Source organism: Thamnophis elegans, chromosome 10 (genome assembly GCF_009769535.1).
Source record: "Thamnophis elegans isolate rThaEle1 chromosome 10, rThaEle1.pri, whole genome shotgun sequence".
Lineage (NCBI taxonomy): Eukaryota > Metazoa > Chordata > Lepidosauria > Squamata > Colubridae > Thamnophis > Thamnophis elegans.
Window position 1 is genome coordinate 40,822,429 of NC_045550.1, and position 16,487 is coordinate 40,838,915.

The 16,487-nt window shown below is 39.4% G+C and overlaps 1 protein-coding gene across 3 annotated transcripts in view; it reads left to right on the forward strand.

The window, feature by feature from the left end:
- PLS1 (plastin 1) overlaps positions 1–13,499 on the forward strand; it is a 49,014-nt gene extending 35,515 nt beyond the window's left edge. For all 3 annotated transcript variants that reach the window (XM_032225063.1, XM_032225062.1, XM_032225061.1), the window contains 5 exons: positions 99–213; positions 5,720–5,853; positions 7,732–7,855; positions 10,404–10,528; positions 12,937–13,499. In XM_032225063.1, coding sequence (XP_032080954.1) covers positions 99–213; positions 5,720–5,853; positions 7,732–7,855; positions 10,404–10,528; positions 12,937–13,072 — 634 coding nt within the window. In that variant the 3' untranslated portion in view covers positions 13,073–13,499. The remainder of the gene's footprint in view (positions 1–98; positions 214–5,719; positions 5,854–7,731; positions 7,856–10,403; positions 10,529–12,936) is intronic.
- The last annotated feature ends 2,988 nt before the right edge of the window (positions 13,500–16,487 follow it).

Sequence of the window (16,487 nt, forward strand, 5' to 3'; positions counted from 1 at the left end):
AAAATGTAGAAGCAGTGAAAATATGTTTTCTGATTAATTAAAGGATAATTATCTTGCTTTTAATTAGAAGAACCTCTTTTTCTCCCTCACTTTGCCAGTGACCTTGCTGATGGTTTAGTAATCTTTCAACTGTATGAAATGATCCGTGTACCTGTAGAATGGAGTCATGTCAACAAACCCCCATATCCTGCACTTGGGGGTAACATGAAAAAGGTTTGTAAATATTTCTGTATTAGTACCTTCATTATCACCACTAATTTCTATTCATCTATCTCAGTTACATGCAAACAGAGTAGATAGTAACATATATGTAAATTAATATCTCCATTGATAATTTTTATGGATCTATTTGTGATTCACAAAGCCAAGTAGAAATTTGTAACAGAATTTTGAAACTGAGCACTGAAGTAACTTCCATGTTACTATTTGGCTAATATCAAAGCATTGACATACAAACAATAGACTACCACCACCGCTAATAACGTGGATATCAGGAAAAGCAGTGTACAGTAGAGACATAGTTAATTGGCAATTGGAAATTTAATAAATTTATATGCCTCCCAATCCCGTAGAACTCTGGGCGGCTTACAGAAACAAACACAAAAGTAAAAGTTAAAATAAAGAAGAGATACAATTTAAAAAACACACCAAACATTCCATTTAAGTGGGGCCGGACCTTGATCAACAGCCCCAGGCCTGCCGGAACAGCCAGGTTTTCATGGCTTTTCGGAAGGCTGAGAGAGTGGGAAGGGTCTGGATCTCTGCAGGTAGATCGTTCCACAGGGCTGGAGCAGCTACAGAGAAGGCTCTCCCCCGGGGGGCCGCCAGCCGGCATTGTCCGGTCGACGGCACCCGGAGAAGGCCCAACCTGTGAGATCTTATTGGTCTTTGGGAGGTATGGGGCAGGAGGCGGTCTCTCAGTTATCCAGGTCCTAAGCCATGTAGGGCTTTAAAAGTAATGACTAGCACCTTGAAGTGCGTTCGGAGACCAATAGGAAGCCAGTGCAGCTCGCGGAGGATGGGTGTAACATGGGTGTATCTAGGTACACCCGATATTGCTCGCGCGGCTGCATTCTGGACCAACTGTAGTCTCCGAACACTTTTTAGGGGCAGCCCCATGTAGAGCGCATTACAGTAATCGAGACTTGAGGTGACGAGGGCATGAGTGACCGTTCGAAGTGCCTCCCGGTCCAGATAGGGCCACAACTGGTGCACCAGGCGAACCTGGGCAAAAGCCCCCCTTGGTCACAGCCGACAGGTGGTGTTCTAATGTCAGCTGTGAATCCAGGAGGACACCCAAGTTGCGGACCCTTTCTGAGGGGTGTAAGATTTCACCCCCCAGGTTAAGGGATGGAATGTCTGGACTATCCTTGGGAGGCAACATCAATAGCCACTCGGTCTTGTCTGGATTGAGTGCAAGCTTGTTTGCTCCCATCCTGACCCCGACAGCCTCCAGGCACTGGCACATCACTTCCACCGCTTCGCTGAGTTGGCACGGGGCGGACAGATACAGTTGGGTATCGTCCGCATATTGATGATATTTAATCCCGTGCCGGCGTATGATCTCACCCAGTGGCTTCATGTAGATATTAAATAGGGGGGACAGGACCAAGCCCTGCAACACCCCATATTTGAGGGGCCTAGGGGTCGACCTCTGTCCTCCAACCAACACCGACTGCGACTTGTCCGAGAGGTAGGAGGAGAACCACCGTAAAACGGTGCTCCCACTCCCACCTCCCGTAACCGTCGCAGAAGGATACCATGGTTGATGGTATCAAAGGACACTGAGAGGTCAAAAAGCACCAGGATAGAGGAATGTCCTCTATCCCTGGATTGCCAGAGATCATCGGTCAGCGCGACCAAAGCAGTTTCGGTGCAGTAGCCAGGCCTGAAACTCGACTGAAAGGGATCCAGATAATCCGCTTCATTCAAGGTCCGTCGGAGTTGAAAGGCCACCACCTTCTCAACAACCTTCCCTACGAAAGGGAGGTTGGAGACTGGACGATAGTTATTAAGGATAGCTGGGTCCAGGGAAGGCTTCTTTAGGAGGGGTCTTACCACCGCCTCCTTCAGAGGGTGCGGGAAAGATCCCACCTGAAGAGAGGTGTTAACAATCCTCTGGAGCCAGCCTCGTGTCACCTCCCTGCTGGTCGAGACCAGCCAGGAGGGACACGGGTCCAGTAAGCAGGTGGAGGCACTCACCGCTCCCATGCCCTTGTCCACTTCCTCAGGAGCGACAAGCTGGAACTCGCTCCAAAAAATCCGATCAAGGCCCTCCCCTGGCATCTCGGCTGGCACTGTCCAAGTGGAGTCTAGGTCTGTCCGAATCCGAGCGACTTTGTCCAACAGAAACTGAACAAATTCCTCAGCTCTTCCCTGTAAGGGCTCTCCCACATCCCTCCCTTTCAGGAGGGAGCGGGTTATCCTAAACAGGGCGGCCGGGCAAGATTCTGCAGATGCAATATGAGTGGAAAAATGAGCACATTTTGCCGCCCGTATTGCCACTAAATAAGTCCTAATGAAGGCTCTTAGTTCGGTCAGATTCAGAGTTACTAGCCCTCCAACGTCGCTTTAGACGTCTCTTTTGGCGCTTCATCTCCCGGAGTTCTTTGGTAAACCAAGGGGCCCTCCTGGATCCACTGCCATGGAGAGGCCACAAAGGCACGATCCGGTCCCGAGCCTCGGCCGCCACTGTATTCCAGGCAGCGACCAAGGACTCTGCCGGATTGTGGGCAACGGAGTCCGATATCTCTCCAAGCGCCGTCTGAAATCCCAAAGGGTCCATCAGGCGCCTGGGGCGGAACCACCTAATCGGTTCCTCCTCCCTGCAGTGACGGAGTAGTTTCCAAAAATCAAGCCTCAGTAGGAAGTGATCTGACCATGACAAGGGCGAGATCTCAATGCCCTTCAGTTCCAGATCACGTCTCCACTGTCCCGAGAGAAACACAAGGTCGAGTGTGTGACCCGCTGTATGAGTCGGACCCTGAATTACCTGGGTCAAGTCCATGGTTGTCATGGAAGGACTCCTAGTTAGTGATACACCATCAGGTAGCTAACTGAAGAGACATCTCAGGATATAATCTACATAGCCATAAATAAGATTTAAAAAAACAGAAACTTAAATTACTCTTTGATCAATAACAAGGCTGGCTCCAAGCGATTACCAACGCTTCATTGAGAGAGGGGTTCTTTCTCACCGCCTTGAAGGAGGCGGTGGTGAGGCCTCTCCTTAAGAAGCCTTCCCTGGACCCAGCCTCTTTAGCCAACTATCTTCCGGTCTCCAACCTTTGTTTTGTAGCGAAGGTTGTCGAGAGTGTGGTAGCACATCAGCTTCCCCAGTACCTGGATGAAGCTGCCTACCTGGATCCGTTTCAGTCGTGTTTCAGGCCTGGGTACAGCACGGAGACGGCATTGGTCGCATTGGTTGATGATCTCTGGCGGGCCCGGGACTGGGGATGCTCCTCTGTCCTGGTTCTATTAGATGTCTCGGCAGCTTTCGATACCATTGACCATGGTATCCTACTGTGAAGACTCGGGAGATTGGGAGTGGGGAGGCACCGTTTTGCAGTGGTTCTCCTCCTACCTGTCGGATCGGTCGCAGTTCATGTTGACGGGAGGACAGGGATCGACCCCGAGGCACGTCACTTGTGGGGTGCCCCAGGGGTCGTTTCTCTCACCCCTCCTGTTCAACATATATATGAAACTGCTGAACGAGATCATCCGTGGTTTTGGGGTATGGTATCATCAGTATGCTGTTGATACCCAACTTTTCATCTCTACCCCAAACCACTCAAATGATGCCCTCGATATGATGTCCCGATGCCTGGAGGCTGTGTGGATCTGGATGGGGAGGAACAGGCTCAAGCTCAATCCCTCCAAGACTGAGTGGCTATGGTTTCTGTGATCCCGATTTGTGCATCTTGTTCCATCTTTGATGATAGGGGGGGAAACTTTACCCCCCTCAGAGAGGGCCCACAATCTGGGAGTCCTCCTGGATACGTGGCTTAGTTTAGAACACCTGACGGCCGTGACCAGCGGGGCCTTTTACCAGGTTCGCCTGATACATCAGTTGCACTCCTTTCTGGATGCTCTGTGTACAGTCACTCATGCCCTTGTCCTTTCTCGCTTGGACTACTGTAACGCTCTCTACATGGGGCTGCCCTTGAAGAGCACCCGGAGGCGTCAACTGGTCCAGAATGCAGCCACACGGGTTATCATGGGAGTACCTAGATGCTCCCATGTTACATCCCTTTTAGGCGGCCTGCACTGGTTGTCGGTTGTCTTCTGGGTGTGATTCAAGGTACTAATTATGACCTTAAAAGTGCTCCATGGCTTAGGCCCAGGGTACCTCCAGACCACCTACTGCCACCAGTAGCCTCCCACTGTCCAGTGCGATCCCACAGAGTTGGCCTCTTCAGGGTGCCGTTGGCCAGACAGTGTCGGCTAGCGATCCCCAGGGGGAGAGCCTTCTCTGCGGGAGCGCCTTCCCTCTGGAATGAGCTGTCCCTGGAGCTTTGCATAATCCCCAACCTCCGGTCCTTCCGATGCGCCCTAAAAAGTTGGCTTTTCCCACAAGCTGGCCTGTCCTGAATAGAATAAAATATAGGATTAATTTGGTTGTTAATTTTAATTTAATGTTTAAATTTTTATTGTAAATATCAACTGGGCTTTTTTTGGATACTTTATTTAATGTCCCTTTTAATTTTTGTAATATGTGTTTTCTTTTATGTTGTACGACACCCTGAGTCCTTGGAAGAAGGGCAGCATATAAATCCAATAAACATAAACCTAAACAAAGTATTTTATATATTGTTCACATACATGCTAGGATTTTCTTTACTGTATTAGCATATTATAGTGCAAAGATACATTGTTAATAAAATCTACAGGCAAACCAAAGTTTGGCAACTTTTTCACTATTTCATACTCTTTCAAAAATTGTATAGGAAAGCTAAAGAGCAGTTGCCAATCATACATATTCATAGCCAGTTCTGAATAACATCACATGTCAAATTTATTATTTTTAATAGAATACACTCAACAAACTAACATGCTAGTATAACCCATCCTGGACTCTCCCATTGATACCATGGACAATACATCTGGGAAGGAAATATTTTTATGTATTTCACAGCAGAAACTTGCCTCTACTTTAATGTAAATTTAAATCATTTGGATTCTTGAGACATAGCAAATGTGAGAACAGAATTACATAACAAATGATACCTTGCTCAAAACGTTTTCTAACTGGATATATTAAAGAAAATAAAAGTGTGCCGGCTATGTGGTATTTTTTGCCTTCCAAAAGTTTCAGGTGTAAACATCTGTTTTTTAAAACACTGGATAATAACTATGATTTGTATTGTTAAGATAATGATGCTTTAATAGCTAACCAGCTGCTGTAAGGCTGTAAACCAAGATGATGCAATGAGAATGAGCCAGCCGGATTATCACTTTAAGAGGCTGCCTACATACGAGAGGCCCTGTGAGGGCAGTTTCTCTCTGTTTGTGTGCTTCCGTGTTATAGTTGAAGATTGATTGATTGCCTGGTTTTGCTGTGTGTGTGTGTGTTTGTGTGTGTGTGTGTGTGTATGCCTTGTAGATAAACAACTATTCAAAAGACAAAACCCCTGGGTACTGTATTTTGCTCCAGTGTTGTCTCAAAATAGTAATCACATTGTGCACACTCTGACATGTATCTATAATCAAATCATTTTAGATTGAAAATTGTAACTATGCTGTAGAACTGGGAAAGACAAATGCCAGATTTTCATTGGTTGGAATCGGTGGAAAAGATCTCAATGAAGGCAAACCAACCTTGACCTTGGCACTAGTCTGGCAATTAATGAGAAGGTAAGGCTTTCTTATATTTCTCTAAATCCAATGGCTTTAAAAATTAAGTAGGTTGTATTTATATCTGGTCTTTATTATATTTATAAGTAACTCAAAAGTACTCATACCTAATACTCCTTCCTCCTCTTATTTTTCCACAAACACCCCCCCCCCCCCACATCTATGAGGTAGATTGGGCTGAGAAAGCATGACTGGCCCGAAGTCCCCCAGAAGGCTTTCATGCCTAAGGTAGGACTAGAGCTTGCAATCTCCTGGTTTCTATCCTAAGCCCTTAACCATTAGACAAAAATGGTTCAAACTTTTTCCATAGGAGTTCTAAACTTATTCAACCAGCAGTTTAAAATCCAGATAACAAGTCTATGTTTTTTTTTCCACTTTTTTATCCTTTATGATATGCCTTTTTCAAAATGTACAGTAAATCTGTGGTGCGGTACTATGCATGTCTGTCATGTTATAAAGGACTTATAATTCTGTAAAAGCTGTTGCAACCTAGAATGCCATACATACGTTTCTAAAACTTTCATGTTGGTTCCAATGTTTGTAACCTTCAAGTGGGCAAAATGGTGCATCATAGGGCAACAGTGAATTTCCAGTCTCACTACAAGACTTTGATTTCCATCTTTCTCCCTACTTCCTTCCCGCCCATCAGTACGGGAATCCTCCATCATTCCAAGCAACTATGAGTTTGCATCTGCATGCTAGCATCTCCCACAAGACCATGGGGATGCTGCAACAGTTGTAAGTGCAAGGCCCAGTTATAAGTCATTTTTAGCACCGTTGTAATTTTGAAAGGATGTTAAACAAATGGTCATAAATTGAGGAACACCTTTCATCATTTGACATGCTAGTTAGATGACATTTTCCCTATTTTCTCACTCTAAGGTTCCTCATAATTTTGATCCCTGCCTGCTACTAAGTATACATTCAATATTTTTTTACCTTTTCAATTCTCAACACCATTGCTCCTGCAATCCTTCCACTCAAGTTTCCAACACAATATTTTATTTCAGTCTTTCCATACTTCTCACTATAATTCTGACTCTGGCTGGCTGTGTCAAACCCATTACAGCTCTTCCTTGAACCTGCTTCTCTCCAAGTAGCAAGCCAAAGTCTGGTTGTGGCATATCCTTCCTGTCATTTCATTCAGCCTCCAAAGATCTTAACTAGCAGGTGGTTGAAGGTTACAACTAAGTACTTTTAACTTTGCTAGCACAGTCTTTTGACAGCACAATTCTGGTGCTCACCAGTTTAACTAGCACTCATCCTGTCTGCCTTCAGCTCTGCTATCAGTTAGGTTTCTTCATTGTTTCCCCATTGTTTTTTTCTTGCAATGTACATGCATATATCCAGACTAGACTTTGTTATTTCTCTGTGTCATATATGTGGGCACATGCATAATTTTGCATTCATTCATCCACTCATTCATTCTGTCATGGTTATGTAGTGTATATTGGAAGTGGTGACCCTTTGAGAGCGGAATGCAACAAGATTTCATTTTAATGTATGCCAATTAATATACATTCAAAGTAACAATAAAGTTCTATTCTATTCTCACCACTAATTTTGGAGAACCATGTTTTAGTTAGGAAATGTGTTTAAAGAATGGTAGTAATTGGGTGATATAGTTAATAATACTGACTGTAATTATCAAAATAGGCCCACTCTCTTGGTTAAAAATAATTAAATTCCTGTACTATCTTTTGTGATAAATTTCTGTACAATACAGTGTCATCTGCTTTTATATATGTCATTTCTCTTTATTTTCTTAACGCAATGCAATCCCACCTCATGTAGATTTTGTTGAATATGTAAAACAATACTGGAAAATTCAGGAGAACTTTCGTGTTGCTAAACAGTTACATATACTGTCTATTGCAGATATACTTTGAATGTACTATCAGACCTTGGAGAAGGGGAGAAAGTAAATGATGAAACTATCATTAAATGGGTGAATCAAACTCTTGCAAATGCAAATAAGACAACTTCAATATCTAGCTTCAAGGTAATAAAAAGACTATCAAATAAATGGAATATTATATTAATTGCATGGAGAAAATCTGGGTGTGAATGAATTTATAGCAGAAATTCAACACATTATAAAAATGCTTAAAATATTAGATTTTAAAAATGTAAAAACAGATTAGATTTTGGATAACAATATAGGCATATACCATATTTTTCAGAGCATAAGCCGCACCGAGTATAAGACGCACCGGGGTTTTGAAGAGGCAAATTTTAAAAAAAGTAGGTAGGTAGATAGAGGGATAGAGAGGGAGAGAAAGAGAGAGAAATACAGTAGGTAGGTAGGAAGAGAGAGAGTGGTAGGTAGGTAGATGGATAGAGAGAGAGAAATACAGTAGGTAGGTAGGGAGAGAAAGGTAGGTAGGTAGGTAGATAGAGGGGGAGAGAGAGAGAGAAATAGATAGGTAAGGAGAGAGAGAAAGTAGGTCGGTAGGTAGGGGGAGATATATATATAAGGCATGAATAGCCGGGGGGGGGGGGGGGCTTGCAGACTGCTCCTGGGGAGGTGGGGCCCCCAAAAACCAGCAAAAGGCCCATTATTCACAAAAACAGTTCCATTTTTTGTCAAAGAAATTGCATGCATAGCCTTATGGAGGCTTATACAGTGCTGCTGGGGGCTGGGGGCAAAAAACAGTCCATTTCTTGCTCATTTCTGCCCTCCCCAGCCCTCAGGAGCTCTTTGAAAGCCTCCATAAGGTTATGCATGGCCATTTTTGTGAAGGGGTGGGGCTTCGAGAGGCAAAGAAATGCTGTATTCGATGTATAAGATACACCCAGATTTTCAGTCTCTTTTTTGAGGAAAAAAGATGTGTCTTATACTCTCAAAAATACGGTATATTACTATGTTTGTCATGAAACATAATTATATCTATTTTTCTATAGAACTTAATGAAAAATAATTTGTGGAAAGAATGAGAAATATTTATGATGATTAAAAACAGGAAGAAGCTTCTATCAAAGAGTGGACATTTGTACCTATGTTGCAATTGTTGCATCATACTCAAATACTGTACAGAGATGGTTTATGCAGTTTATGCATCATAAAACTATTAAAAATATACAAAAGTGTTCAGAGAAAACCATTTTGATCATCACAATTTTTTCAGAACAACTAATCTATATCAACAACTTTGTAAAAATATCCCCAAATCTTTACTTACGAACTAAATATTTTACAAATCCTTGAGTTTTCTATATTTGCAACAATATTCTTTTCTCATGTAACTGAAGTAATGTTACTTCAGTTCGATTTTTATTTCCATCCACACATTAAATTTTGCCACACCTTCAATCAGCCTTAAACAAGTACAATATTCTAAAGTGCATACTGATCATGGCAGCACCAGAAATACTGTAAAAATAGTTTGGCCAGTTAGCCAAAATGTATTGCAGAAATCCAGTTTCTGAAACTTTGCCAGTTTTTATCTTAACACTGGAGTACAAGAGTTACACTTAAGAAAAATAGGGACAGCAGAGTTATAACAGGCCAAAATGATCTACAATTAGAACTAAAATTATATATTCAATCAGGATATTAAGAAACATCACTTAGTAGCTCAAAGGGAATAGTAAAATGCTGCTTTCAGTGTTCATGGTGGAACTTAAAAAGGATGAGCCAATCTTGAAACCATAGCTTTAATCTCCTGGGTAAGAAAAGCTTGGTGAAACTCTTAAAGTATAGAGCTAATTACATCATTCTAGGGCACCTCCTGCTGATAACTTGATGTCATGGATAAAAATGCTCATCCGCTTGAGCTGTTAAAAGGATGTTGAGTATAGCAGTACCACCTGCTATTTTAAGACAGAAGTACATCTTAGAATCCTAGGAACAAGATGTATTACCCAGAGACCATCTCAAAATCATAAAGAGATTAAAAAAGAAGCAGAGTACTATATAGATTTATAAGTATGTAGAAGGAAATCGTAATGGAGTAGCCATTTCTTTTTAATGTAATACTAATCTCTTGCACGCTTGTCCTATTTGCACACGTAGCACAGTACTTAGAACATAGAACATATATTATTCTGAGGTTGGAAGGGATCTTGGAGGTCTTCTAATCCAATCCCCTGTTCCAGCATGAGATCCTATATCATGAATATACTTGGTTTAACCAAATTGCATTCCGAGCAGCAAAACCACTATCTTTAGATCTCCACAGATATTGTGGAATACTGCCTTCAACCACACTGTCATGTTTTTATATGTTTCATGTATGCAGCATAGCCAACAAAAACTGAAAGTTGTACATTACCATTGTGTAATAAAATATTTCTATAAAATGGTACATGGTAGGTTAATTATAAGTTATTTTTGTGATTAGGAGCCAAAAATCTAAGATACACTCAAAAGTGTTCAGGAAACAAAAACTTTGAAGTCCAGTGAAACATGTTGAGGACCTTTTGTTTGATGTATCATGGACAATAACTGGATAAAAGGGGAAAGGATATGACAAACTAAATTAAAGATGACAAGCTATGATGACTGAAAATCATTGTAACTAACAATACTTTAATGTATTTTGTTTCAGGACCAATCCATAAGCACTAGTTTGCCAATATTAGATTTAATAGATGCTATTGCACCAAAAGCAGTCCACTCAGAAATGGTCAAGAGAGAAGATCTAACACCAGCAGACAAGCTAAATAATGCTAAGTAAGTCCTTGCAGCATATTTTAGAAGACTATCCTGTGGAATGAAAACAACTAATAAGCCTTTAAAGTGCCCTAGTTTATAGAAGTATGGCATTTTAAACAATAATGTTTTGGTATGGGCTAAAGCTGCCTTTGTTAAGTTTAAAATGGGAGAAATATACAAATCATTCTAAATCTTTCAACTATTATGATTATTGATGTTATAGTGGTGATAGTAATTAAATTTATTATGCTTGCCCACTCTAAAAGGATCTAGGCTGCTTACAACATATTGATATATGTTAAAATATATTAACAAAATATAATAATAATAAAACAGTTAAAAACATGACAATAATACAATATGTCCGCTGGGACATATTTTTTGACTGGAATCAAAAAAATAGCCATGTTAAACTAAAGTACAACAGAGAACTGCTTAAAGTCCACAAACAAATTAAACCCAAAGTTGGGAATATTTCATGCATCTAATCAAGTGTATTAAAGCTGGGAAACATATAACATCCTACTTCTTCAATGAATACTCCTGGCTGGAAAAATATTTGCATTAGGCACAATGATGCAACATTCTTTACTTCTGCAAAGAATAGAATCCCACTCAAGGGAATACCAGTACATGCAGTATAACGTTAGACTTTGACATAAATCAAATAATATTTAATGGGTAGAGTCAGATTTAATCATAGCCATGTTAGGATCATTGTAATTGCAATGAGTCACATTAAGGATGATCTTAGTCCACTAAAGCAATAACATATTTTTGCAGATTTATGTGGAAGCCTAAAAAATAAATATGCATGCTTTAGCAGTCGTCACAAGAGGACTGAAACACTTTAAAAAAATTATTTTGAAGCGTGTACAGCCTTAATCTACAATATGTGCTAATCAAGTTTGTTTGTTTATACGTATCAGAAGCATCATAATTAATCTAAGGCATATTATATGACATAAAAGTTAAAATATAAAACACAAAAGTTAAAATATATAAATAGAGGTAACCTACGTTTATTATAGTTATAATTATAGTTAATATGTTAATTACATTATGGTAGGGTTATTACTTATGGTTAGTATGTTAATTACACCAAGCTCTAATTTCCCTTTTTCACAAATTCAATTAAAAAACAGAATTGCTTTCCTGAATCAATGTCTGGGATCTGAAATAATTTATATCATGATGGTTAAATGTACAGTCAATCCAAATAAAACTGAATTCATAAAGTTGTTACTAGGAAGATAGTTTTGGAAATATGTTATGGATGTGGCTGTATTCTTTCTAAAATACTATGTCCATAATTGGGAACACTTCTGAATCATTATGGCCTAATAGGAAGTTTTTCTAATCCACTTAACTAATGTGTGAGCTGTAGCTATTACTGGAATATACAAACCTTACTATTGTCACTAAGTTTTTGCAATTTACTAATTAGATTATAATAGTGTCTCCATGATGCTATTCTTGAAAGCTTATCTGAAAATGACAACCAAATATCTACACAACCTTCTTTCTCAAATGTATTTTCAGCATTTGTATAAGCTGAAGAGTGGATTGTAGAGTCTGGTACTTTTTACTGTCATTTTGTATAACAAACTTCCAGACTATTTTCAAAGGCAATTTCAGTGAGAATTCCTTGATATTCCCAGTCATGAGAAATCAATATGGTCTTACTATCCTTTTTAAAATAACAAAGTGTTCATTTTGTTAAGATTTTTTTAAATGTTAGGAATTAGTGTATATTCCCCCACCCCCTTATTTTTTCTACTTCATTCTTAATTAGTTTGGGTTTTGCTACATTATTTAACTATATGGTTTATATCCCATATTTCTGCCAATAGCACCCAGAGCAACTAAAAAAAAAAAAAAAAATCTCTGTTACAAGCAAGTCAGACAAAAAGCTGGAATTTAATGCAAAATATTGATACCCTTTCTAGACTTTCTATTAAACTTCTACAAGAATACATATTTTTACAGCATATCATGTTTTTAATGTCTCAATTGCATTTTAAATTGTGCAACGTTTTGGAAAATTTATATCTAATAATATTTTACATAATGTTTTAGATACTGCATAACTGTTGAAAAGAAAACAGACAAAAAGACTTTAAAACATTAATGCATACTTATGACTGTAAATTATTTGTAGATTGGTGGAAAGAATGCACTGCAGTCAACTTTTGTTACAAATACTTTTTAAAAAATAGAGCTATATTGTTCATAGCTCTTTTGAAAAGTTATTCCTGAGATTGGGCAACTATCTGGAATGGGATATAACTTATAGATTGCAAGACTGGAGAAAATTATTGTCCCATTAGCAAAGACAAAAGTTACTAAGTAATCTTCATTAGATATATATACTTCCGATGCAAATAATGCTAAACAAATATTTTTTCCCCTTTTTTCTTTCCAAGGTATGCTATTTCTATTGCTCGGAAAATTGGTGCTTGTATATATGCCTTACCAGACGACTTGGTAGAAGTGAAGCCAAAAATGGTCATGACAGTGTTCGCATGTTTAATGGGAAGAGGATTAAACAAAATAAAATAAAGAACAGTTTCTTTTCCTTTTCTGCCATGATAAACGCATTGAATGCCTCATTGTTTACAGACTAATATAAAGCAGATAGTTTATATATATATATATATAAATGTGGAAAAGTAAAGATAGATTATTTAAAATGATTTCTTTTTTAGTTATCACTTGAAATGTGTATTACATCAGTATACTAGCTAACTGTTAACATGATGCAATAATTGTAATTAACATTACTATGTTCAGCAGCTTTTTTAACCTGTATATGATTTTTCTCAGTGCAAAGATTCCCAAGATTATAAAGTGCTATTTTAGGAAATACTGTGAAGTCAACATTTTTGATTGATAAGATACATTTCAATTGTTGCTAGCAAACTTCTCTTGCTATGGTTATAAAATAAGGAGACAATGTTTTCAATAAAAGAGAATATATGTAGCTCAAGGTTGAACTGTGGAATCCTTGGTCCTCTTGTCTTTGGTTCTTTGTAGATGTTTCATTACCTGAGTAGGTAACATCATTAGCACTATTAAGTATAGACTTTGCTCACTGTTTATATACAGTGTCAGTATATATCCTGCCAGTGTTGGGGAAGTGTGGTTTTCTCCTTAGTAGTTCCTAGTTATCCTTATCAGCAGAGGAAATAACAACAAACTAGAAACACAAGTCTACCAAAAACCGTCCAACAAGAAACTGAATGACTTCAAACCAGTTGCTTTAACATCTGTAGTTATGAAAACCTTTGAAAGGCTAGCACTGTCCCACCTGAAAACAATCACGGACCCGCTGTTAGACCCCTTGCAATTTGCCTACGAAGCAAATAAATTGACAGATAATACTGTTAATATGTCTCTGCACTACATCCTACAACATCTTGAATCTCCAAAGACCTATGCAAGGGTCCTCTTTGTAGACTTAGCATTCAATAACATCATTCCAGATATTCTTTTAACTAAACTAAATCAGCTAACTGTACCTGACCACACTTATAAATTGATCATAAACTTCCTTAAAGACAGGAAGTAGCAGGTGAAGCTAGGCAAAATCATATCAGATACCTGTACAATTAGCACAGGAACCCTCCAGGGCTGTTTGTTCTCTCCACTTCTCTCTATACACCAATGACTACATCTCAAAAAGATCCCTCAAAGTACTGAAGTTTGCAGATGATACAACAGTGATTGGCCTCATTCGAGACAATGACAAATTTGCATACAGATGGGAGGTTGAACAACTAGCCTTGTGGTGCAACCGGAACAATCTTGAACTAAACACACTCAAAACTGTAGAAATGGTGGTAGATTTTAGGGGAAACCCTTCTATACTACCACCTCTTACAATACTAGACAACACAGTATCAACAGTAGAGACCTTCAAGTTTCTAGGTTCTACCATAACTCAAAACTTAAAATAGACACCTAGCATCAAAAACATCATCAAAAAAGCACGACAAAGAATGTTCTTTCTGTGCCAACTCAGAAAGCTCAAACTGCCCAAGGAGCTGTTGATTCAGTTCTATGGAGGAATTATCAAGGCTTTCATCTGCACCGCCATAACTCTCTGCTTTTGCTCTGCAATGAAACAAGACAGACACTGACTTCAACGGATAATTAGAACTGCAGAAAAACCAATTGCTACCAATCTGCCTTCCATTGAGGACCTGTATACTGCACAAGTCAAAAAGAGGGCCGTGAAAATACCTACAGACCCCTCACATCCTGGACATAAATTGTTTCAACTTCCACCCTCAAAAAAAAACGATGGGGCACTGCACATCAGAACTAGACACAAGGACAGTTTTTCCCCAAATGCTAAACAACTAATTCCCACAACACTGTCAAACTATTTACTAAGATTGTATTACTATTCTTCTTATTCTTCCTATCTCCTCCCACTTATGACTAGAACCATGTTGCTTGTATCTTTATGATTTATACTGTTTTGTTTCCTAGTGTGATTTTATTGCTTATTAGTAACTACTAAATGACTATCACTAAATGTTGTATCTTATGATTCTTGGTGACTATATATATTTTCTTTTAAGTACACTGAGAACATATGCACCAAAGACAAATTCCTTGTGTGTCCAATCACAATTGGCCAATAAAGAATTCTATTCTATTCTTTAAACAAAACAGTCCACACTAACCAAGTGCTCCATTACCAAAATTATAACCTAACCTCCCATATTAGCTGCTGGGTAAGAACATTATTCAGAAGAGTACAAACACTGCAGCAACCAAAACATCAGAAAAAGAAACGTACAAGCTATGAAAATAACACTACCACACATCAAAAACATCTCAGAAAAAACTAATACTTTATAACAGTGTTTCTCAACCTTGGTAACTTGAAGATGTGTGGACTTCAATTCCCAGATTTCTCCAGATAGCCATGCTGGCTAGGAAATTCAGGGAACATTAAGGCCACACATATTCAAGTTGCCAAGGTTGAGAAATGTTGCTCTACAACAACCAGAAAGCATCATCACAGCATGTTAACTAACTAAAGACTTCCAAAACATCTTAAATAAATCAAAAGACCCAGTAGCCCAAGAACAAAAAAATGGGAGTTGTCTACAATATACAGTGTAAGAACAGTAGAGAGAAATGGGAAAAGAATTTGTAACAGGAAAGGGGGGGCAGAAACGAGTGGCAAAGAAAAACGGAGAGAATTGGATAATTTGCATCTTTATTATTTTTAATTTTTCTAACACAATTATCCACTTTTCTTGTTTGTTACTAGTAACTATTTCTTTATGAATGGCCAAAAATCTTGCACAAAAGCCTGATACAGAAGGAGCAGAATCAGTGGTTACAAAGTAAAGAAAGAAGAAGAGTAGGGAAATGACCATTGGCCTACCTCAGTGGTTCCCAAACTTGGCAACTTTAAGACTTGTGGACTTCAACTCCCAGAGTTTTCCAGCCAGAAGAGCTAGCTGGAGAATTCTGCGAGTTGAAGTCCACAAGTCTTAAAGTTGCCAAGTTTGGGAACCACTGGCCTATCTGAAGGGTTGTTTTCTGTGCGCTGCGGGAGAGTCCAAGCATGGGTTAAACTCAGCCAATCTGCCCAGGTCTGAATTGAAACTTTAGCCACTTCTTTGGTGTTGCCTTGACTTCCAGTTTTTTCAATGAAGGCGTGGATCTGTGCGCATTGAAAGGTTGTCCAAGTAAGTCCAAATAAATGTCCAAAAAGTGCGTAACGAACAGCAGAGAAAGACCCCAGGGTGGGGTTGGACTCTCCCACAGCGCACAGAAATCAACCCTTCAGGTAAGCCAATGGTCATTTTCCTGTGCGCTGCTTGGAGAGTCCAAGCATGGGACATACCCAAGCTAAATGTCACTAGGGCGGGAAGCTGTTGAATCCAGGGTCTCTCCGCTGGTATGAATGCCCTGAAGGACTTGTCCTTCTCCGCAGAAGCTAATTTGTGCA